General features: G+C 44.9%; 1 protein-coding gene across 3 annotated transcripts in view; it reads right to left on the bottom strand.

The window, feature by feature from the left end:
• The window catches only part of RCL1 (RNA terminal phosphate cyclase like 1), a 506,457-nt gene that overhangs the window by 360,084 nt on the left and 120,900 nt on the right, over nucleotides 1–25,473 (bottom strand). For all 3 annotated transcript variants that reach the window (XM_044061124.1, XM_044061125.1, XM_044061126.1), the window contains exon 3: nucleotides 22,080–22,255. In XM_044061124.1, coding sequence (XP_043917059.1) covers nucleotides 22,080–22,255 — 176 coding nt within the window. The remainder of the gene's footprint in view (nucleotides 1–22,079; nucleotides 22,256–25,473) is intronic.

Raw genomic sequence — 25,473 nt, 5'->3', positions numbered from 1 at the left:
ACAATGAAACACGAACATCCCCTGATCAAAGTAATTAGATCTTCGGCCATTTTAAGCATCTGTTTTTTAGGCATGGATGTCTGTGTAGGAGAATGCTGTACTTGTTTCTTTGTCTTTAGAGCTGCTTTAATCTTTGCCTTTGAAGCTGAGGTTGGCTTTACATAGAACTGTGTAGGTCGGAAAACACCCTCAGAAGCCGATGCCTGCTCAGCGGCTCCGGACCCATCTGAGGGAATAGTTTCTGAGCGTCCAATACCTTGAGTATCCAGAGGCCTAGTCGGCTCCACGAGGGAGTCAGAAGCTGTCTGTGGCTCTGAGGTAGCGGGCGTCAGGGGCTGTGAAAGTGCCTCACTGAGAACCGGCGACCGGCCTAGCGGAGGTCTCGTCGGTTTTGGACCTCAGATGTCTGTCCTTTTCATTTTCCTTGCGCTTTTTATAAACTCCGGTCGTTGGCTGTTCCGACGGCATTATATAATTAAATCTTCGGCCAAAGTAATGAAAGGCAAAATTGTACCGATGCTTAATAGTGCATTGGTTAAATCTAGCACAAAACCGACAGCTAGCAACGTCGTGGTCAGGGCCGAGGCAAGGAATACAGTAAGAATGAAAATCCTTATGAGGTATTTGCTTCCCACAAGAAATACAATTGTTAACTTTTTCTGACATCGGTCTGGAGCAAGAAAAAAGTTTCCCCAACGGGGTACTCAGCTTTAATGAAGACTTCGGATCTGAAATTTAGTTTTGAAAAACTCAGGAGTCAGCTGACCGGCACTTGCGAACTGCTTTTGCTTCAGGCACCGCGTGGCAAGAAAGACTAAAGGAAATGGCGTTGGCTGCATCTTTTATACCCCTGGCGCACTGACGTCAGGGAAGAGGTGAAAGCAACCGACGCCGGACCAGGACTTTGGAATTCAGGCAGACTGCGGGTAGCCTGCCAGCAGGATAACCCAAGTGTAATGACTGCAACAGTGAAACACTATGAATATCGGGCTTTCACAGGTGCAACGAGATCCTTTCCATGGTGAGTGTAACAAATGCAGATAGTTTTAGAAATCCAAGAAGAGATGGTCTGCTTGGATGCAGGTAGACCAGGAGCCCTAGGGTGAAAATTAATAAAAAGCTGTTCAGATTTTGAGGGGGTTTTGTCTTGTCCAGGTAATACTTCAGTTGCCTGTGAACATCAAGGGAGTGCAGAATCCTCTCACTGTGACTTTGTGGAAAAGGGAATAAGGTTGGTAGTAGAATAGACTGGTTAAGGGATAGCCCATTAACCACTCCGGGCATAAATCAAGGGTTAGTTCTCAATGATACCCTGTCCTTATGAAAGGACCGACAAGGAGGGGACAGCGATCAGGGTTTGGGAGTTCCGAGACCCTTCTAGCTGACGTCAGGGCTACTAGTAAGACAGTTTTCCATGAGCAATGTTTGAGGGAGGCAGAAGTTGTGGGTTTAAATGGGGACAATGTCAATTTCTCCAGAACAAACTTAAAGGTCCCAAAAAGGAAGAATAGGTTTCCTGGAAGGCCTAATGTGGAAGACGTCTTTAAGAAATTGTTTTACCTCAAACATGGATGCCAGGGGGTAAAGGTAGACAAGCAGAGATGGCCAGGCTTTAACTGACGAATAAGCCAGGCCAGCTGAGAGCAGTTCACACAAATATTCCAGAACCAGTGTTATTCCCACTGCCAGTGGGTCTTGGTTCTCAGAGTCACCATAGTGAAAACTGTTTCCATTTGGAAACGCAAGACTTTATAGTGTTGGGTTTTTTGGCCTCCTGCAAAACCCTGAGTACGTCCTCAGAGAAAAGGTTTCTGAAAGGAATTTGCATCCTACCACCCACAGTGTCAACTGTAGTGTTGACAGGTGTGGATTTACAAGGGATACTCTGTTCTGTGTGAGAAGGTCCACTCTGAGGGGTAACATGTGATGATGGCCCTTGGCTAATTGCAGGAGAAAGGGGAAAGTACAGTTGTGTACACTTACCATAAATGTAGATGTTCGAGTGTATTCACTGTTGCAGTCATTACATTTGGGTAATCTCCTGGCAGGTTGCCCTCAGTCAGCCTGAATAACAAAGGTCCTGCGTCGGTTGCTGTCTCCTCTTCCATGACGTCAGGTCGTCAGGGGTATAAAACATGCAGCCAACGCCATTTTAATCATTTTTTCTTGCCCCAGATGTCAGGTGCCCCCCAAATGGGGAGCAAAAAAAAAAAAAAATATATATATATATATATATATATATATATATATATATATATGCGCGTGTATTTTAGAACACAAAAACTTTACCTCCAACTAAAAGCAAATACACCACAAAGGCTTTTGAGCATAGTGAAAGAAAGAATAGGTATAATAAGAGAGAAGAAAGGGGGCTGGCGGGTAGGTAACCCGGACTGCAACAGTGAATACACTCAAACATCTACATTTATGGTAAGTGTACACAACTGTACTGTTCTTCGCGTTTCACTGATGCAGTGAATACATTTTGGTAGAATCCCAAAGCTATGGATGGGAGGATGGAATTATACAGCATTAGGAGCGGCTACAAGGCGCTGCAGGATAGCAGTGGCAAAGCCTGCCCTGGATTTAGAATAGAGAGGTAAATGGTAATGTTTTGTGAACGTATGAACTGAGCTCCAAGTAGCAGCTTCTAGAATGTCTCTGGTAGGAACCCCTCTGAGAAAGGCTGCAGAAGTAGATGCAGCCCTGGTGGAATGGGATCTGATCCCCTTAGGGACAGGTTTACCATGGTGCACGTAGCAGAAATGAATACAACGGCTTATCCATTTTGAAATAGTCTGCTTTGGTATAGCCTTCCCACCTGTCCCTGCAGCAAATGCCACCAGTAGTTGCTCAGACTTTCTTAGAGATTTTGTCCTGTTTAAGTAGAATCGTAGTTGCCTGTGTACATCCAATGAATGTAGAATCCGCTCCCCCTTGCTCTGCGGATTTGGAAAAAAAGTTGTCAGATGAATTGTCTGGTGAAGAGCCGCACTGGATACCACCTTAGGCATAAAAGAAGGACTGGTCCTGAGGGCCACCCTGTCCAGGTAAAAGATAATGAAAGGCTCCACTGCCATGAGAGCCTGAAGTTCCGAAATCCTTCTAGCTGAAGTGACTGCTAAAAGAAAGGCGGTCTTTCAAGAAAGAAATTTTACGTCTGCAGTAACATCTGTTTTAAAAGGAGGTAGGGTGAGTTTTTCCAGCACAAAATTGAGGTCCCATGCAGGAGTCGGTGCTCTCCTGGGAGGTCTCAAATTTTTGGCCCCTCTGAGGTACTGCTTTAGCAGGGGATGAGAAAAGACAGGAGGCTCTGTGTTGTAATGAGCCGAGATGGCAGAGGCATGGATTTTTATAGAAGAAAAAGATAGGCCCTTGTGAAGCATCTCAGTTAAATATTGCAAAATCTGAGGAATATTGGGCATTGCTGCACTTATTCCTTTTGCTTGGTTCCAGGCACAGAATCTCTTCCATTTATCAGCATAAGATTTTCTAGTACTAGGCTTTCTAGCCTCCAAAAGGACATCCATCACAGGTTTACTGAGAGATGGTAGCCATTCTGCAAGATTCAGAGTTTGGAGCGAAGTGTGCAGAATTTTATAGTTCTGCTGAGGCAGTAGCTGAGGTGTCGAGGCAAGTAGCACTGAGTAAGGTGCGACATATTCCTTAGAAGCAGGTACCAGTGGTGGCGAGGCCAGTCCAGAGCAATCAGAATCATTTTTGTTTTTTCCTTTTTTAGTAAAACCTTGGAGAGAAGAGGCAGAGGGGGAAAAGCATAGACTGATAGGGCATCCACTTTCCAAGCTTTTTTGTGATGAGTCCTTGTGCAGAATGTGTCCAACTGGTAGTTTTGTGGAGAGGCAAATAGATCTATGTCTGGGCTCCACCATTTTTGTGTCAACATGCTGAAGATTTGTGGATCCAGTTTCCATTCGTGTGGGTCCATAAGATTTCTGCTTAGGTCGTCTGCCAGAGTATTTTGCTTTCCCGGCAAGAACTGAGCTTGTAGATGCATTTGTTAAGTCAAGGCTGTGTTCCACAAGGCCATAGCTAGTCTGCAAAGGAGGTAGGAGTGGGTACCCCCTGCTTGTTTATGTACCACATAACTGTGGTGTTGTCCGTCTTTATCAGTAGTTGTCCTGGATGAAGGAAGTCCTTGAAGGCTGTCAGAGCATTCTGCACAGCTAGCATTTCTTTCTGGTTGATATGTAGGTGCATTTGATTTGGGTTCCATTCACCCTGAATGCTCTCCCTGCCAGATGGGCCCCCCAAGCATAGTCTGATGTGTATGTAGTCAGGGTTTGGGTGGCAGGGGGTAGAATGAATGACAGTCCCTTGTTTTGGTGACAGGCCTCTGCCCACCAAAGGAACTCCTGTTGCAGGCAAGGAATGAGGGGAATCATTGTTTCCAGGCTGTGACAATGTTGACTCCATAAGTTTTTTAGGTACCATTGAAGTTTCCTTATATGCAGTCTTGCATATGGAATTAGTAGAATGCAAGATGCCATGAACCCCAAAGTCTGCAGAATTTGTCTTGCAGACAGCTGGGTTTTTGTGGCCACTTGCTTGAAGTATGTTATCAACTGAATTTGTTTGTCTGGCCACTGGGCAGTTATATTCAAGCTTGCACCCAGAAATGTAATTCTTTGAGGGGGTACCAGGTGTGATTTCTTTTCATTTATGGTGTACCCTAGGCATGTTAGAAGCCTTTTTACAAACACCAGATGTTGTAGAAGAGTGTCCTTGCCCTCTGCCTGCATTAGACAATCGTCCAGATAAGGATAAATTTGAATGTTTCTTTGTCTGCAGAATGCAATTACTGGTACCAGGCACACTGTGAAGACTCTGGGCGCAGTAGATAAGCCAAAGGGCAGTGCAGAGAACTGGTAATGCAAATAGCCTTCTTTGAAGCGGAGGTATCTTCTGCAAGATTCCCTGACTGGGATATGCAGATAAGCCTCTTAAGTCTAGAGTTACCATCCAGGCATTCTTGCCTGGCATAGGCAGTAGCTGTTGTAGAGTCAGCATCTTGAATTTTGGAATGTCCAGGAAATTATTTAAAATGGATAAGTCCAGAATTGGACGCCATGATTGGTCTTTTCTGGGTACCAGGAAAAGTCTTGAATAAAAACCTTGTCCTTTTTCCTTTTCTGGTACAGGTTGAATAGCCCCCATATCCATGAGGGACTTGACTTGTTTCTGGGCCTCTGCCCACTGACTTGGGGGCAGATCTGGCCATCCGTTTGGAATTGGCAACGTATGGAAATGAAATCTGTACCCCTGGGATACTATATTTATGATCCACTTGTCCTATGTAATTAGATGTCAATTTTGAGCATGAAGTGCTAGCTTTCCCTCCAAAGGGGCTGCCAAAAGATAAGTGCTTGGAAATGGCAGAGGAAAGTCATTGAGACTGCTTACCATCTTCCCGATTTGGAGGTGGAGGCACCTCATTGTTTTGTCCTGTAAGATCCTTGTGACTGAAACCTGGAGCCTTTGGTGTGTCTGGGTTTGACCTGAGCGGCTCTGTTGGGCACTGGAAAGGACCAATTCTTAGTAGGCCAGTGCCTACTGAACCTGGGTGGCTGCACTTGCAAGAAATCCTTTACAGTTTGCATAGATTTAGCTTTGTCTTCCATCTTTTTTAAAACTTCCTGTGCCTTATTACCAAACAGACTGTCCTGCTGTAAAGGAACATCCAATAATTTAGCTTTAACATGATCAGTCAGATTTTGCTCCTTGAGCCAAGCAGGTTTTATCATCACAGATCCAGTTATGGCAGCCCTGCAAGAGGCCTTCAAGGAATGAAAACCACATTGCAAAGTATGCTTTCCAACTTGTTCAGCTAAATGCAATAATTCCTGTTACTCTCTATTTTCCACACAATCAGAAATCAACATAATTTTCTGTTTCAGTAAAATGCTGCTGTTGATATTTAAGCATATGAACTTGACAGTTTAAAGCCCTGATTGTCAGGGTTGCAGATGTATAAACCTTACCCCATCTATCCAGCACCCTAGAGTCTCTATCAGAAGGGGTAGGATTTTTAGCTGTAGAAGCCTTAGCCCTCTTGGGACCCTGAGAAATAGTTTCAGGGTCAGCAGTAGGATTTTTGAAAAGAAACTTGTGGGAGTCAGAAACCCTGTAATATCTGTCTGGCTTACTAGGAGCCGGAAGCAGGGAATCAGGAGCCATGCTGGATTCTGAGAAAACATCAACAACAATGTCTAAAACAGGAGGTATAGCCAAAGGCCTATGCTGAGGAAGAAGGAAATCCCCAAGCCTCTTTTTGGATTCTGAAAAGTCCTGACTCTCCCAGTGAAAATGTTCCCTTAAGGTATGCAAAGTCTCTCCAAAAGAAAAATCCTCAGGAGAAGCAGAACGGATGGATTCTTCTGCATCAGAGTCCTCATAAGGTGGGATAGAAAATTCCTGATCAGAAGATGAATCAGAAGAAATGGAAACCTGATCTGAAGATTCATAATCAGTGCCTTGCCGAGGTCTCTTAGCAGGAGGGGGTTGGGAACCCCTGATCAAGGTAATTAAATCCTCAACCATTTTGATCATTTGTTTTTTAGGCATAGGGATCTGAGCACGTGGCTCATGTGTCGGTTTTTTATAGACACAGAAGTTGGTTTTGGCCTTGTTTTTGATGATGGCGTCTGTTTGATATACAAATCTTTAGGCCTGAACACCCTTAGAAGCCGGTACCTGCTCAGCGGCTCCGGACCCATCCAAGGGAGAGACATCTGTGGGTTCAATACCTGAAGAATCTCACGGCATACCGGACTCCGAATGGGTCTCAGTACAGGCCTGCAACTCTAATATAGCGGGCATCAGGGGCTGTGAAAGCGCCTCACTGAGTACCGGTGAACCGGCGACTGGCTTAGGAGAAGATTAGTCATCGGTTCTGGACCTAGATGGTCTGTCTTTTTCTTTGCGTTTTTTGTGAATTCCTGTAGTCAGATTGCTAACAGACGACATTTCAGGATAGTTAAATCTTGAACCAAAGTATTTAGAAGCAAAAATATACCGATGCTTAATAGTGCGTTGGTTAAATTTAGCACAAAACCGACAGCAAGGCACGTTGTGATCAGGGCCTTGGCAAGGAATACAGTACAAATGAAAATCCTTACGAGGTATTTGCTTCCCACAAGTAATACAATTATTAACTTTTATTGACATCGGTAAGGAGCAAGAAAAAGTTTCTAGCGGGTACTTAGCTTTAGTTTGAAGACTTCAGTTCTGAAACTCGAAAACGAAAATTTCAGGAGTCGGCTGACCGGCACTTGCGAACTGCTTCTGCTTCGGGCACCACGCAGCAAGAAAGACTGATTAAAATGGAGTCGGCTACATGTCTTATACCCCTGATGACCTGACGTCATGGATGAGGGGACAGCAACCGACGCAGGACCCAAGACTTTGTTATTCAGGCTGACTGAGGGCAACCTGCCAGCAGATTACCCAAATGTAATGACTGCAACAGTGAAACACGAAGAACATCCAATTATGTCTTGGACAAAAGAGAGACACCATTAAGATTGCTGGTTGATCCTGCCGGATTTTGAGCAGGACTTCTGATATTAGAGGAAGGGGAGAGAATGTGTACAGGAACATGACCTTCCATGAGGAGAAGGTGTCCACTTTCAAAGCCAGAGGATTTGGGACTCTGGCACAGAATTTTGGAAGTTGTCTGTTCACGGGGGAGGCAAATAAGTCTGTGTGTAGAGTACTCCAATGGTGGACTATTTCCAGGAACACATCCCTGTAAAGCATCCATTCATGTATTTGGTCCAGGATCTGCCCAGAGTCTGCCACAAGATTCCTATTGGGAAGAATGTACATAGCCCACATTGTCATGTTGTGTTGATCCAGGAATTCCCACTAGGAGAGCCAGTCTGCACAGGAGATAGGATCTGGTCCCCTCTTGCTTGTTCATATACCAGAGTACAGTCTTGTTGTCAGTGAACAGTTTTAGTGCGCCTGGCAAAGGAGGGAATGGAGGGTTTATAAGGCTAGGAGAAATGCTCACATCTCCCCTATGTTGATGTGTTCCCTTTTCTGGGAGAGGGACCACCTTCCTTGGACTGTAAATTTGCCCAGGGCCAATGTCTGATGTGCCTGTGTAAAGTTCTTGGAGTGGGTCTACTGGATGTAGCTGTAAGCCCTGGGTTTAGCTGCATCTGCTGGATCCACCACAGAAGTTTCCTCTTCAAGCATGGGATGAGTGGAATAAGGTGTTCTAGTGGATGAGTGCTGGGTCTCAACAGATCTGAGGAACCACTGGAATTTCCTACATCCTTGCCAGGGGTACCATGGGTATGGTTGAGGCCATGAAACCTAGTACCCTGAGGAATTCCCTGCCCATGATGCGGTTCAGTTGGAGGAGTGATTAAAAGAAGGCCAGAAGGTCCTCTGCCTTTTGGGGTGACACTTTCATTATGTCGGTTTGGATTTGGCAGCCCAGGAAAGTGTGGTGGATGGGATGAGGTTTGATTTTCTGAAGTTTATTGTGAACCTCAGATTTCCCAGGAGGGTAATGGTAGTCAGCAGGTTCTGTTGAAGAACCTGAGGATTTGAGGCCTGTAATAGTAGGTCATCCAGTTATGGGAATATCTGGATACACAGGAACCTGCAGTGAGAAATCACTGGAGCCAAACATTTTGTGAAAACATTTGGGGCTGCAGAGAGGCCAAAGGGCAATGCAGAGAATTAAAAATGCCATGAACCCACAGAAAAATGTAAACATTTCCTGTACTTTGGGTGAATGGGGATATGGAGATATGAATCTTTTATGTCTAGAGAGGCCATGAATCCCTGTGGGAGAAGCAGAGGAAAAAGGGTTTGTAGAGTTATTCTGAAGGATGGAACCTTTAAGAAGGTGTTGAAATGACATAAGTCTAGGGTCTCCAGGTACCATCCGTTCTGGGCACTACGAACATTCTTGAATAAAATCCTTTTCCTCTGGAGATACAGGGGACTCTGAATGGAGTACTACTGCCACAAATCCAACTGCAGGTCTAGGAAGAGATGAAGTTGTTCTCTGGGTGGTTGCAGAATGCCCCAAAAGGTGGGAGTGGAGTGCCAGACTATAAAGCATACTTTTTGGATTCTAGGAAAGACCCAATCATCTTGAGTAATGGTTTGCCAAGTCTTGAGAGCATTTGAGAAGCAGAGGGACAGGGTGGGTGGGGGGACGTCTGCAGGGTAGTCGTATACTCCCTGTTCTGTCCAGAAAGGGCTGTTTTTGTTGGGCTGGTGCCCGAGGAGCCCTAGTCCTCTGTGTTCTCTTATCTCACCCTAGAAGCTTTGCTGGTACTGAGAAAGAAAAGTTGTGTAAACTCTTACTATAACCATAGATGTCCTTTCTCTTCCATGTTGCAGTATTCTGCATATGGGTGAGTGCAAAAGCTCATTGTGATTTGGGGGGGGGGTCTAGAGGCAGACTCCAGGAATCTATGCAGGATAGCCCTGGCAAACCCTGCCTGTTTCTAGGTATGTAATCAAGTTTGTAGTGTTTGGTGAAGGTGTGAACAGAAGACCAAACAGCTGCCTCCAGAATAGTGGTGGTATCCAGGCCCTTAAAAAAGGCTCCTGAAGAAGCCATGACTCTGGTGTGGAATGATCTTTAACTGCACCTTGCAGGGATCTACCACGGAATTGGCAGCAGAAAGTGATGGCCTTGGAGATCCAAGAAGATATGGTCTGCTTGGACACTGCCTTCCCCAGGGCTCTAGGATGGAAGGATGCAAAGAGTTGATCCGCCTATCTGATGGACTTTGTTTTATGCAGGTAAAACCTGATTTGTCGATGCACATCCAGGGAGTGAAATACCATCTCACTGTCCCCCTGTGGGTTGGGGAAGAAGGCAGGTTAAGTGCATGGCCTGGTTAAGGGACAGGTCCTTCACCACCTTGGGCATGAAAGATGGGTTAGTTCTCAGGGTAACCCTATCCTTGTGGAAAAGTAGAAAAGGAGCAATAGCCATAAGGCACTGTAGTTCTGATACTCTTCTGGCTGAGGTCAGGGCTACTAGCAGTACTGTGTTCCATGTGCAATGCTTTAGAGAGGCTTTATCTGCTGGCTCAAAGGGAGAGAGTGTAAGCTTTTCAAGCACGTAGTTACAATCCCGAGGAGGAGGGGAGCACAGTTTCCTGAGAGGTCTGAGGTGGAGCACCCCTTTTAAGGAAAGGCTTGGAAGGAAGCCTAGATGCTAAAGGGGGGTTTAGAGGAAGGCATGCTGAAATTGCAGACAGATGAGCTTTTATAGATGAGTAAGCCAGGCCAGTCTGCAGTAGCTCACACAGATAAGACCGTACTATAGGGGGTTTGCTAGAAAGCGGGTCCAGCTGTCTTTTGTGACACCAAAAAGTGAATCTTTTCCACTTAGAAAGGTAGGATTTTCTTGTATTTGGTTTCCTGGCCTTCTGCAGGACATTGAGCATGTTGCCGTCGTAAAGGTGCCGTAAGGGGATCAGAAAACTATCAGCCAAATGGTGAGGTTTATAAGCTGCCATTGTGGGTGAATCAGTGACCCCTTGTGTCCTGTGAAAAGGTCCACTCTGGGGGGTTAACTTGTGATAATTGCCCTTGGACAACTGTAGAAGTAAGGGGAATCAGTGCTGTCTGGACCAGTAGGGAATCACCAACAAGAGTTTTGGAGTGTCCTGCTTCAGTAGGATTTTCTGAATGAGTGGGAAGGGGGGGGGCATATAGACATTTCCCTTTTCAGGAGATTGAGAAGGCATCTGTTGCCAGTGCCTGGGATTCTGGTGTCCTGGTGCAAAGCCAGGAAGTTGCCTGTTGATGGAGAAGTCAAACAGATCTATTTGAGGTATACCCCACCTGTGGACCAGATCCAAGAAGGCATCTCTGTGAAGCATCCATTCGTGACAGTCTGTGATGGTTCTGCTCAAATAACCTGCCTGGGAGTTGTAGAGAGAGGGAATGTAGGCTGCCTGTAGGGTGATACTCTGTAAGGTGGTCAATTCCCATACCAGAAGGGCCAGTCTACAGGGCAGGTAAGACCTGGTCCCTCCCTGTTTGTTGGCATACCACAGCACAGTGGTGGTATCTGTGTATATCTTCAGAGGTCCCTGCTCGAGAAAAGGTAGAAACTTGTGGGGTTTTGGCCTCAGGCCCTGCACTCCTTCGATGGCGCAGAGTTGCTCCCCAGTTCCTCCCCAGCCCAAGTCTGAGGGGTCTGTCTGCATGACTTGCATGGGCTGAGGCAGTTGGAGAGGGAGACCTGGGTTGTGGCTCACCTGTGCCAACCACCACTGTATTTCCTTTTGTAGGCAAGGGAGAAGAGGCACCCTGTGCTCCAGATGATGGGAGTGCTGTGTCCAGACTGACCGAAGATACCACTGTAACTTTCTCATATGCAGTCTTGCTAGAGGTAGCATGGAGATGGTGGCTGCCATGTAGCCCAACAATCTGAGGTACTGCCTTGCTGTCAATGTCTGTGAAGTGAAGGACCCAAAGATGGTGTTCTGTCAGTGAGTTCACTTTGAGGGGAGGTGGGTATGCTTCGATGAGGTCTGAGTGTATTCTGCACCCAAGAAAGACAATGTCTTAGGTTGGCTGTAGATGCAATTTGGGTAACTTTAGCTGAAATCCCAATGACTGTAGAAGGGTCACTACAATGTGAATAAGCAGCTAGAGAGTATCTTAGCTGGCAGCCCGGATCAACATGTTGTCCAGGTAAGGGAATATTTGCATTTCCTTTGTCTTGCAATAAGCAATCACTGGGGCCAAGCATTTTGTGAAGACTGTGGATGCAGAGAAAAGTCCAAAAAGCAAGGAAGAGAACTGTAAGCGAGAATAACCCACCAAAAACCTCAGGTATTTCCGGTAAGTTGGTTTTATTCGGATGTGGAGATGAGCATCTTTTATATCTGTTGCCATGAACCCTTGGGGGATCAGGAGAGGAAATAGGGCTGGGAGGGTCACCATTCTGAAGGTAGGGACCTTTAAGAAAAGGTTGAGATGTGAGAGGTCTAATATAGGTCTCCAGGGTCAGTCTTTCCTGGGGACCAGAAAGATCCTGGAATAGAATCCTCTTCCTTTTGTGGCTGAGGGGGGCTGCTTCAATGGTGCCCTGAGCGATTAATGTCTGCAGTACCAGCTGCATGAGGTGCAACTGTTGTTTAGGTGGTTGAGGGATGCCTCTCCTTTTGGCAGGGGAGATCCAAGGCATGAAGCAACCATTCTGTAGTATGGACATGACCCACTTGTCTGAGGTGAGGTTGGTCCACACGGGGAGGCAGTGAGAGTCTGGCTGACAGTGGTCCAGAAGGAGGGGGTGGAGGCAGCAATGATGGCAGGTAGTCAGATGTTACCTGCCCTGTCTGAAAGGGTAATCTCTGGCTAGAGGAGGAAGGTGCTCTAGCTGGAGGAGGTAGCTTCGTAATAGGCTTCCTAGGCCTTGAAGGAGCAGCAGGATGGGAGTGTTTCCTAATGAACTGAGTTTTAGCTGGGTAGTTTCTTTGGAACTTAGGAATAAGAAAAACTAGCAAATGTTTCAGGTCCTGCATTTCTTTACCTTTTTGCTGAAGGGACTTGAAAAGGTCTGCTACCTTAGAGCCAAATAATGTAGTATTGTCCAAGGGAACATAAGTAAGCTTTGCCCTGAAATCATCAGGCAGGGGTTGGAGGTGAAGCAAGGAGTATCTAACATAAGGCAGATATTGCTGACCTGCTGCGGATTCAGCAGTATCATAGCTGCACTTTATAGTGTGTCTGGTAAAGTACAGTTTTGTACCTACCATAAATGTAGATGTCCGATAGGAATGCATCTGCAGTCCTTACAAATGGGTTGTCCTGTCGTCAGGCAGCCCTTCGGTCGGCCGGATTCCAAAGTCTGGGTCTGGCTTCGGCTGGTGTCGCACTTCACCCGACGTCATTGCTGCAGTTACTCGGGTATAAAGGCATCAGCCGACGCCATTTTCCTCAGTGTTTCTTGCCCCAGATGCCAGGTGCCCTCTAGGAAGGCTAAATTTGGATAAATGCCAATGGTTCAAAATATTAGAGAGCAAACAACAAATAAGCATGTATGTACATATATACAAACAAATACACCATAATAGACTCCCCCAGCTAGCTATAAGAAGGGCAAATACCCTAGGAGTACCACAGAGGGGAAGGAGGGTGGGTAATCCTGACTGCAGATGCATTCCTATCGGACATCTACATTTATGGTAGGTACAAAACTGTACTACGTCCTTCAAGGATGCATCTGCAGTCCTTACAAATGGGTAGAATACCATAGCCAAACTGGGGGAGGAGGAAAGATAGAATTATGGTGTAGTTAAGATCCCTTGCAAAACAGCAGTGGCAAAACCTGCTCGGGATCTAGAGTATAAAGGTAAATTATAATGCTTGGCAAATGTATGCACGGAGCTCCAAGTAGCAGCCTCTAAAATGTCTTTGGTAGCCACTCCTCGTAGAAAAGCTGTGGTAGTGGCTGTAGCTCTTTGTAGGTGAGGCCTGATGTTTTCTGGAGTTTTCTTTCCATGGTAGGAGTAACAAAATCTAATGCAATTTCCTATCCACTTAGATATTGTCTGTTTTGTAATTGCTTTCCCTTCCATTCCTGCTGCATATGCTACCAGTAGCTGGTCAGTTTTCTATTGCTCTTGGTCCTGTCCAGGTAGTAGCGTAATTGTCTGTGTACATCCAAGGTATGCAACAGTCTTTCTCCCTGTTCTGTGGATTGGGGAAGAATGTAGGTAGGTGGATAGCCTGATTTAAAGATACTCTGGAGACCACCTTAGGCATAAAAGTAGGATTTGTTCTCATGGACACTCTATCTTGATGGAAGATCAGAAAGGGTTGTACTGCCATTAATGCCTGTAGCTCAGAAACCCTTCTTGCTGAAGTGATTGCCAGCAGGAAAGCAGTTTTCCATGATAAGTATTGCAATTCTGCTTTTGCTGCTGGTTCGAAAGGAGGTAGTGTCAACTTTTCTAGCACAAAGTTCAAGTCCCATGCAGGTAATGGTGGCTTCCTAGGAGGTTTTACATTTTTAATTCCTCTCAGAAACTGCCTGAGCAGAGGATGTGAGAAAACTGGAGGATCCAAGTCGTATTCTGCTGAAATAGCTGAGGCATGAATCTTAATGGAAGAGTAGGACAGGCCTTTGTGGAATAGCTCTGCCAAGTATTCCAGGATGTTGGCTATGTTTACCAGTGACACATCTTCCCCTTTAGCAGTACTCCAAATGAGATATCTTTTCCATTTTGCTTCAATAGCACCTTGTGCATCAAAGGAAGTGGTGGGAATGCATATGCTGACAGATTTTTCCAACTGAAGGATTGGGAGTCCACCTTCCATGCCAGTGGGTGGTACGTCCTGGTGCAGAATTTCTTTAATTGGTGATTGAGTGGGGATGCAAATAAGTCTATTTCTGGGAGACCCCATTTTCTTGTAATGGTTTTGAAGATGTCCGGATGCAGCATCCATTCGTGGGCATCCGTGGTAGTCCTGCTTAATATGTCTGCTAGAGTGTTTTCTTTTCCTGGTACAAAGATTGCTTGTAACTGAATGTTGTAACTCAGGGCCACATTCCAGAGGTCCAGGGCCATCCGGCATAGAGAATGCGAATGTGTGCCTCCCTGCTTGTTGATGTACCACATAACTGTGGTGTTGTCTGTCCTTATCATCAATTGGCCTTGTCGAAGAAATGGTTTGAAAGCCTGAATTGCCAGTTTTACTGCCAGCATTTCCTTTAGGTTTATGTGTAGGTGCAGCTGCTCTTGAGTCCATAAACCCTGTATGCATTTGTTCATCATGTGGGCCCCCCAACCGAGGTCTGAGGCGTCCGTTGTGATGGTTTGGTTGAGTGCTGTGGAAGGGCAATCCTTCGTTTGATTGACAGGCCTGAGCCCGCCATTGGAATTCTTGCTTCAGGCATGGAATTATTAGAATTTGAGTTTATAGGCTGTGCTTGTGCTGAGACCATAAATTCCTTAGATACCACTGTAGTTTTCTCATATGCAGTCTGGCATGTGGGACCAATATTATGCAGGATGCCATGAAGCCCAATGCTTGCAGGACTTTTCTTGCTGTTAGATGGTTTTGTTTTGTTAATGCCAAGAAGTAGAGAGGGAGTTGCTCCTGTTTTTCTACTGTTAGGAATGCCATTTGTTTGGATGTGTCCAGCTCCACCCAAAAAGGTTATCTTTTGGGATGGTATCAGCCTTGACTTTTTTATATTGACTGTGTATCCCAGGGCTTGTAGAAGGTAAATGACTCTTTTCAAGTATTCTGCTAGCTTGTTTTTGTTGTCCGCTTGTATTAGGCAGTCGTCCAGGTAAGGGTAGATTTGGATCCCCTGAAGCCTGCAATGAGCGATTACTGATGCCAGGCATTTCGTGAACACTCTGGGCGCAGTAGATAAGCCAAAGGGCAATGCTGAGAATTGATAATGCTCTGATCCTGCAAGAAATCTGAGGTATCTTCTGCAATTTGGTCGTATGGGGACGTGCAGGTATGCCTCCTTGAGATCTAGAGTTACCAGCCAAGACTCCTTGCCCAGCATGGGAAGAAGCTGCTGTAGGGTCAGCATTTTGAATTTTGGAACAATGAGGAATGCGTTTAAAGTGGACAGATCGAGAATAGGTCTCCATTTGCCTTCTTTCCTTGGTACTAGGAAGAGTCTGGAGTAAAAGCCCTTTCCTTGCTCCACAGATGGTACCTTTTCCACAGCTCTCATCTTTAATAATTGATTTACTTGTTGTAGAGCTTCTGCCCTTTGAGTAGGTGGTAGGTTCGGCATTCCTCTCTTTCCTGGTAGAGTATGGAAGTGGAACCTGTAACCTTGGTCTATAGTTTGCAAAATCCATTTTTCTCTTGTAATGCAGTGCCAGTTTCTTGAAAATAAGGTTAGCTTTCCGCCTAAGGGTGCTTCTAGTTGTTCCCTGGTAGGCGGTGCCACCGCCAAGTCACTGTGATTGAGTTGTTGTAGTGGTGGTGGCTGTGTCCGTGCCTCGTTGGTTGTTACTCTGCCACTGGCGACCCCTGTAGGCACCTCTGGATTGGTTTCTGCCTCTAGAGCGCCTATTCCTGCCTCTTTGTGCCTTAGAGGACTCCGGAAAGGACCAATTCTTGGAGGGCCAATTCCTGCTAAACCTTGGAGGTTGAACTTGTAAGAAATCTTTTACTGTTTGCACAGATTTTGCTTTCTCTTCCATCTTTTTCAGAACCTGTTGTGCGGGGCACCAAATAAATTGACCTTGTCCATAGGTGCATCCAAAAGCTTAGATTTGATATGGTCTGGTAATGCCTGTTCTTTCAACCATGCATGCCTCCTGATAACTGTGCCCGTCATGGCTGATCTAAAGGAAGCCTCCAGTGCATCATAGCCACATTTTAAAGAATGGTTACTAACCTGCTGAATGTTATGTAACATTTCTTGAACATACTTTTTATCTAAAGATTCTTCAGAGGACAGCTTTTTAGTCAACTGGTCAAGCATAAACTCTTGATATTGAATTATATGAAACTGGCAGTTCAAAGCTCTAGCTGACAAAGTAGCAGAGGTGTAAACTTTTTTACCCCATCTCTCTAAGGACCTGGAATCCCTTTCAGAGGGGAGGGGGTTTTTTAGAAGAAGTAGCTGCTACAGCTTTAGGGCCCTGGGAGATAGTCTCTGGATCTGCAAAAGGGGCCTTATATAAGTGGTGATGAGTGTCCGGGACCCTGTAGTACCTATCTGGTTTAGCAGGAGCTGGAGGTAAAGTATCAGGAGAAGTGCAAGCATCATTAAATGCATCATCAACAACAGATAGAACTGGAGGAATAGCTGAAGGCCTATGCTGTGGTAAGTGTAGAAAGGTCCTAAGCCTTTTTCTTGAGTCTGAGAAATCTTGGCCCTGCCACTGGAATTGTTCCCTCATAGCATGCAAGGTTTCCCCAAAGGAAAATTCCTCAGGAGGAGAGGCTGAAGGGATGGACTCCTCAGCATCGGAGTCTTCGTAAGGAGAATAAGAAGCCTCAGGAGGATCTGAGTGTTCTGAATCATCAGAAGAATCATCTGTGGCTACTGGCTCAGGGGCTCTGCTCTAGGCCTCTTTTCTGGAGGAGGAGAGAGGCCCTGTCTGGATGAGGCTGGGATCCACGGATTAAAGTGATGAGATCCTGTGCCAAAGAAAGCATATGGGAGCTGGTGCTGGGCCTGTGAGAGGGGGGCTTTGCAGGCACTGGTTTGGAAGTTTTGGCTGCTTTAGCCCTGGCAAAGGCCTTAATAGACATAGCTGGAGGAGGCCTAGCAGCTCCACGTGCAGGAGTAGAAATATCTAGAGGGATGGTGTCTGATAAATCCTGTGAAATCGCAACAGAAGGCTGGATTTCAGAAGCCGGTTCTACCAGAATAGAAGAGGCCTCGGTAGAAGGCAAGTTATTGGCTGAAGAAAGAACCGCTTGCTCGGTTTCGGACGAAATCGAGACACTGGTGGATTGCTTGGCCGTGGTTTCAGCCGAAACCGCGGACCGCGAGTGTCGGTCCTTTTCTTTGCGTTTTTTAGTTATTTGCGTGGTCAGAGGATCCGACGGCATAATGTAGGCAAAATCGGTGCCGAAAATCTGTTCAGCAAAGTCCGAGCGACGTCTCAGCATCCGCCGGTTAAAGAAGCACAGGCTAGACAAGCTGCTACGTCGTGGTCTGGGCCTAAACAATGTATGCAATAGGAGTGGAAATCCTTATGAGGTATTTGTTTCCCACAAGATAAACAGTTATTAACTTTCTCTGACATCGGCTGAGGCAAGAAAGAGTCCCCAACGGGGTACTTAGCTGTATAGAAGTCTTCGAAGTAGTATTCGGTAGTAGTAATCTCTGGATCTGACCGACCGGCACTTGCGAACAGCTTCTGCTTCGGGCGCCACGCGGCAAGAAAGACTGAGGAAAATGGCGTCGGCTGATGCCTTTATACCCGAAAACTGCCGCAATGACGTCGGGTGAAGTGCGACACCAGCCGAAGCCAGACCCAGACTTTGGAATCCGGCCGACCGAGGGGCTGCCTGATGACAGGATAACCCATTTGTAAGGACTGCAGATGCATCCTTGAAGGACATCTGCAGCAATGACGTCGGGTGAAGTGCGACACCAGCCGAAGCCAGACCCAGACTTTGGAATCCGGCCGACCGAAGGGCTGCCTGACGACAGGACAACCCATTTGTAAGGACTGCAGATGCATCCTTGAAGGACATCTATACACTTTTCCCATACCTCTCCATAGCACGGCTATCTTCATCAGAAGGCAGAAGCTTGCAAGAAAAAGTCTGGATGGTTTATCTGTGGACGTTGAGACAACAGCAGGGTCAGATGAAGGACTTTCAAACACGTATTTATGATCCTCAGGTACCTTTTAAAATCTATCTGGCTCTTTAGTGACCAGAGGGTTAAGAAGCCACTGTAAATGTGTCCAAAAGCAGCTAAAACAGGAGAAACTGCAGCAGGCCTGTGCAAGTCCATTTACCTGTGAAATGTCAGAACAATCCTACTTAAAGTGTTCCATCATTCAGACCACAGTATCCCCTGAAGGAGAATTCCTCAAAAGAAGAGTGTCAGGGACAGAGAGTCTTCATCAGACCCCACAGCCAAAGGAGAAATTATTTGAGGAATATGTCAAGGATTCGTCATCAGAGTCAAACTCTTCATCAGAGGAGTCAGAACCCCCAAGTCTCTTAGATGGGGTGGAAGACCAGGGAGTAGCAGCAGGGACAGAAAATCCCAGAGCCATAATTGCATTAAACAGCACTCAAGTCCTGCCACTGTGTCAGGATCCTTAGCTACAGTAGCCACATTTGGTTTTCCATTTCTTTTTTGAACGAACATCTGCCTAATCTAGGAGGGTCAGACCCCTGCCTGGATTCAATGAGGGAAACAGGCATCTCTTCACTAACTAAAATTTGGGGAATCCGCCTGGGCTCTTCAGGTATCAAATCAGCCATGGTTCCCCCTCTAAATCTGTACCAGATGTATGCACTGCTTCAGCAGACATGCTAGAAGGTAGCTCGGTGTCAGCCCCCAACTGGGTCACAGTAGAGAGACCAGCCTTCAAAGACTGGACAGTCTTCAGGTTCATCTATCCAGAGGGAGACATCCAGTGGAGGCTGGACAGCAGCAGCAGACTCGGTACACACTTTCAGCTTTTTTCTTAAGAGGCAGCTGAACTTCAATCTGGGCAGATTCCGCCACGGTACCTTGGGTCAATAACTTCAGACCTGGTTTTCCAGATACACAGAAAGGGAAGGCAAATGACTGCAGTGTCCTGGGTGCAAATGCCTGACAGATATGATAAAGAGTGTGGCTCAGCATAGCACCTAAACAGAAGAGACGCTTCTTGTGTGCGTCTTTAAGGGGAATTGCCTACCACACTCATTCCCCCCTTTCTGGATGACATGAAAACAAACGAGGGAAAAAAGGAAGGAACCGCAACAGTGCTCTTCTTTTTAGAAGAGCTCAGTAGACAAATCAGCTTGGTGAACAATGTACAGATGGAATTCAAAAGTAGCATTCAGAGGACTGGTGGCAAAGAAGTTGAGGTTTTGTATCCGTATGTCTCATATGGATCTTATGCCTTGTGCATAGGACATAAGACATCTGACGTACGGTGCCAGGAAGGTGCAACGGTTTTGGTATGCTGGCCACACATTAGGATATGGTGCTGAGGACAGTTTCAGTATAAAGAATACTGAGAAAGTGGAGTACGTGGAGGGGGAGAAAGAATCTCCCAGTCTCCTGCTGCAGATTTGTAAGTCCCAAGTCGGAGAGGGTGCATAAGCTAACCTGAGAGCTTGAACAATGAGAGATTAAAACAACTACTAGAATGCAGTACCAGAAAGGTTAAAATTCTAGATGAGGCCCTATCAAAGGCAGAGGAGAAGAACAGGGATGTCTTATTACTCATTTAAGTCTGTTTACCAGGGCAGAACAATGATCAAACAATGACCAATCACAGGCTCAGCCTAGGTTACATAACATAACAAAAACAAATGCAAATAATGGTTTGCATTTATGAGTAAGCATAGACAATCTGACAAACAATGCACACATAAAAGATCTAACAAACCAAATACATTTACAGTTACAGGGTAGACGAGAATAGAAGCAGAAGAGCTGTAGATATGGGCAGTAGTAATTAGGTTAGGAAAGTTAAGAGAGACCCATAAGATGAAGAGGTGATTAGATTATATGTAGTAGCTTCTCTTAGGTTACAGGTTTGAACAGCACTAAAGTTTGGAAGAGAGAGGGGAAGGGTTATCAAGTTTGAGTATTTTAAAGAGTAAGAAATCAAGAAGATTTGAAAGTGTTGGAAATCTGCTTCCAAAAGATCCAACTTTCAGGACACCCTCTGTAGGGCTTCCAAATCTCCAAAGGCACACTCTGCAGAGCTTCCAAAACTGGAGGGATACCTACAAGTTTCACAGGTTTCTGGGACAATGCAACCTCTTTGGTTTAATCTGTAAAATGATCTCTTAACAAGGTCAGTGTTTCTCCAAATGAGAAGTGGATGGGTGGGGTGTGTGTGTATATGTGTGCATGTGTGTTTGTGGGGCAACTATGGGAAAAGCGGTTTCATCACCTGCATCATAATCCCAATGGTGAGGACAGCCTAATCTATATTCACATTCCCCCTCATCCTCTGAAAAGTAGGACCGTGATCCTCCTTCTCCCTCTGAAGAGGCCTTGCTCTTTACAGAAGGGATGTCAGAAAGAGGCAGGTGGCTAGAGTCTAAATGTAGGTTCTGAATAAAATGGAGGAGCCCCTGAGCAAGCTTCAGCCAGTCTCAAGAAAGAGACTGGGAGAGGTCCCACCATCTAGAAAGGGTAGCGAGACAAGTCCCTAGGAACAGCTTGCATTAGGGATTTGCAAACATGATGGGGGGGGGTTGCTAATTCTTAAACATACCCAAGTATGTATGTCTTCTCTTACTAACAATGTGAAGATGAAGTCTTTCTCTATTACCGAAGTTAATGTGCTCTTATTCAGGCACCTGGGGCCTGGAGTCTGACTCAACTTCTTTCACAGAGTTGTACATGGGTAAACAGCCAACTAACCAGAATAAGAAGATGACCAACTCTAGAGTGAGAAGAATAAAAATGGTCAAGGGGATACTTAACTGTTTAAACTGAAAGTCTAGTGTCTTGCTAGTCAGAATCTAAGGAATGCTTGTCAACTGTGGCAAGAACAAACTAAAGATGATGTGGGTCAAGACAAACCTTACATTTGCAGTGCATAACAAGAAAGGAAGAGTCACCAGCAGTGTGTGCACACAGCATGAAAAAAAGGGGAGTCGGCCCAGCCAGGGATGGTGTTGGAGGAATGGTGCTCATCTCTGGAACACTGGCTGAGCATCTAGACTCCACATGCAGCACAACTCTCTTCTGACAATCTTAACAGTGAACCACAGAGACCACCTCACCAGTCACAAGGCTCCAGTGATGCAAACAATGAAATGATCGTTTCTGATAAGTACCAAGTGTTGACAAATGCATTCCAGGAAGCTGTCTGCTGACAGATTGCCATCCACACCACTGCTAGCACAATCAATGGGTACAACTCACAGCAGTGGTCAGCTGTAGCAGCAGATAAAATTCATAACATTTTACTACAAATGTCAGTTACGGGAGTACATTTTCAAACCTTTCATTTGTTAGCATTACAAAATCTGTTGGCAATTAAAAAAAATTGTATGGCTACTGGCTACAGACAGCCAACTATGCTTTTTGAATTACATAACTAAAGGCTATAGTTAAATATTTTAGAAACGGATAAAGACAAGATAGTTACCTTCCCCGAGCAAGAATGGAAACTATCATTAACAAAAAAAAAATGATATTTCCCTTTGTCTCACTTGTTTAACAGCTGTGAAAATAAAAGTCAACTTATGAAAATAGCATAAGGATTTTTTTTAGCTTTCTGCAGACAGCAGATGCTAAATACCTTTAAGACATAATGAGCTTGGCGTCAGTGTGCACTCTGCCATGCTGGATAGGGTTCTCCTCATAAAAAGGTCTGTTTCCCATGTATTGTAATTTATGTAGTTGAGATAATAGGGGGAAAAAGTCCACTTACTGACGGATCGGTCTGGTCATTTGTCACTCCTCTCAAGACCGCTTTTAAAGGATGTTTCATAAATGGTGCCAGGCAGATTAAGCCTTCCAAATAGTAACTAATAGAGCGTTGTACATTACAGTCGTGTTCCACTGCCCCACCAAGAAGGATGCCAGGTTGATAGTACAATCTAGTACCTAGAAACAAACAAAAGTGAGATATAAAAAACTACTGGCTGCATAGCTGATTCACTACAGCAGAGCAAGCAGTTAAGTTTTAAGAAAGGTCAGTAGCGACTCAAGAGAGCTGCATTATTGCACAACTATTATCTGCAAGTAATCATTGTACAGTGTTCACGTCTTTTGCAACAGGCCAGTTTCACGATCAGGAGCTTTTCTGTACGACAACAATGGATTTACTTTCTTAATCTTTCAATTTGTTAACCACAGCAGTGACCAAGACCAGAAATCACTTACATTAAAATACTTAGAATTGCACATTTTATGATGTTATTGATATTTTTACAGAAAGCATTTACCTATGCTAACAGATCCATAGGTTTGAAATGTGAGGGAAAACTTTTGAAGTAAGTTACAGGGCTCATCAGAAATTAAATACAAGCTACATAGGTATTATTATAGGCAAGAGATGGCACGTAGCAGAAAGAGACAGCAGGATTACACCACTGAGAGAATGAAGAGCAAAAAAGGTCAACAAAAGAAGTGCGGTAAAAGTGCAGAGTGGCACAAAGAAGAGTTATGTTGGCCAAAGGCAGAACAAGGGTAGTAGTCTACTACTGATTTACAGAGGGAAAGGGATGAGGGGACAGAACTGGAGTAAGTGTGCAGAGATCAGCAAATGTACAAATGACCTTTATTTTAGGAAAATTTTTGGTCTGATAGTAATTCAAAAATAGGATCCAAGCTGCGAATATCTGGAGTAGGGTCACCTTAGATTTTGGGACCCAATATGCAAAAGGCACAGTCTGAAGCTAAGGGGGCATATGAAAAGTCTTAGAAGAGATGCCTTCCACACTATGATCTAATGAAACAATGGCAGGACTCTGGGATAAGGAGGAAGACAGGGTGGGAGATGGTTTCAGGATTCTGGATATGAAAATAAGCAAAGTAAGATTGGCTGCTCTTCAACTAGCATCTGATTGGTTCTGTGTAAGGATATATAATGATTTTTGTACCTTGGAAAGAGAATATAAAAAATTGCAGGATTAGAGATAGTATCCTCAGATCTTCAAAGTTTTGGACAGAAAAATATGAGGTGTAGGAAAGGACATTCCAGAGGAACTTAGTGGGTGCCTTTGCTAATAGCAGTTTGGGCAATGCATGCGACCCAGGTGGGCATTTTTTTTTTTATAAAAAAATGTAAAGACTGATATTTTACCTTTATGGTGAATAGACTGCTATAGAAAGCGTGAGGTTCAAGTACAGGTAAAAGGTACTTAAAAGAGGGGACAAATTCAATGTCGCTGTCACTGAAGTCCAAAATGGAGTTAACCTGCTGCTAGGGAAGATGCAACCGGAGGCTCTTCCACATATAAGCACAACCCTAGGAAAGGCCAGAGTAACTTCACAGATCTTCAGGGGGACAGAACACGCAGCACATTGCATTTCATGAAATATAAGGAAATGTACACATGTGATGCTAATGCATTCCGCCATTTAGGAAAAAGCTACCATACAGGTTTTCCCTATCGTACTGCTTTTAGTAATGAAAACTCAATTCTTCAAATCTACTTGGAAAAAGAAGAGAGGACAGATTGCAAAAAATGCAAGATGATTGGGGTGACTTGCAGTATGCAAGTGACATGGGGCCATTGTACAACCAAAAATAAACAGAAAACTGATGTAAAAGTGCAACTCCCAGAAAACAAATATGAAAACAAAAAAATTATGTGAAAAGCTCATCAATAGAAAAAAGGGCCCTTGAAGGAAAACCCAAGTGCAAACGGTTTGCCCAATAAAGTTAGGAAAGAAATAAAATTTCCACTGTTTGCAGTCCAAGTTGCCTGCAGCTCTCCAAAGAAGGATTCTTTCAAACTTGCACAAACCAAGAAACTGTACAGGATTTAGAAATACCATTTCAGGAACAATAACACGGTCCAAGAGCCTTTGCAATTTAATTTTTGATTCACGTTGAAAAAGCCAGCACTGATGTCTGTCAGTTAACCCTGTCGTGCATAGTGATGAACACCTGACTGAAACAATATACAACCGACTTAAAGCATGGGCATTTGAAGAACTGACCGGGAACGATGGAAGTGGCGGCAACCAGCAAAGACAGGGTGCCATGTCAGATTAACTAACAGCATCTGGGCTATGTCAAGCACATGTACATGAAGCAGCAGACACTATAGCAAAAGTTAAGGCATGCATGGACAGATGCATAAATAATCAGGAGAATGGTACCGTGGCTATGTCTATCAACTGATGCAGGTTAGCAGGGTTAAGGCAGACAGAAATGTCAGCTACAGCTGCCTCAATAACATTCCCTCCTTAAACCCCCAAATGCTCCTGCCCTCTGCCTGCACCAGTGCCAGCCAAATACAAGAGAAGCTCTTGTTCATCCCAGTGTGCGCAGCAGTGAAAAAAACAAAGGAAAAGGGAACAATGGCCAGCAGGTAGAGGGGAAGAAAGAGCATAAAATTCACCCTTCACCACTAAGAGAAAAACTTGAATCTGTTTAGATGAAATCATTAAAGCATTAACCAAACTGGCCATCACTTCAGATGTTTTTGGACATGCCAAATCTGTTTGTATGGAGATATAACCCTGACTATGTTCCATGCAACTCAAATTCAGTGGCTTTGGTATCTACTGCATATGTCGTGGGAGGAAAGAGGAATGATGCAGCTTTATCTGCTTGCCTCTCCCAAACAAGATGAGTGAGCCATTGGGCAGTGTTCGTTCCTACTAGAGAACCCATGGTAAGGAAAGGGAGCATAAAAAAAGCAATAACTTCAAGATGGGCAGAGCAACATCAACGTTTTACATTAACCATGGAAACCAGTAATGCCACTGCTGAGGGCAAATACACAGGTAAGTATTAGCCTAGCGGTCCTTGTGGACCATTTTAAGCCTATCCAATTTCGCTCTTAAAGAGGAGAATCAAGCCCTGTATCTTGTATCTGTGGGGTAAGCACTTCAACCACAACAAACCTTCCCCTAAACATGACCCCAATGTAATTCAAACACGCAGAATTCTGATACGAAGTCAAACGCACCAGCACTACACAACAAGGTCTGACACACAAGAAATGCTGAACAAACACAGCTGGGGCATGTACAGATGGTTTAGGGTGTGAAAGCGACAAAACTCATTGCCCTCAGTGGGGTGACTGCACTGCTCTCTCCTGCTTTGCCTTTACCACCTGACAAAACTAATGGTCTCTATATACTTA

The sequence above is a fragment of the Protopterus annectens genome, chromosome 2.part0 (assembly GCF_019279795.1).
Source record: "Protopterus annectens isolate FY-2018-M chromosome 2.part0, PAN1.0, whole genome shotgun sequence".
NCBI classification, from domain to species: domain Eukaryota; kingdom Metazoa; phylum Chordata; order Ceratodontiformes; family Protopteridae; genus Protopterus; species Protopterus annectens.
Note: the sequence above shows the minus strand (reverse complement) of the source record. Positions and strands in the feature narration are given on the sequence as shown.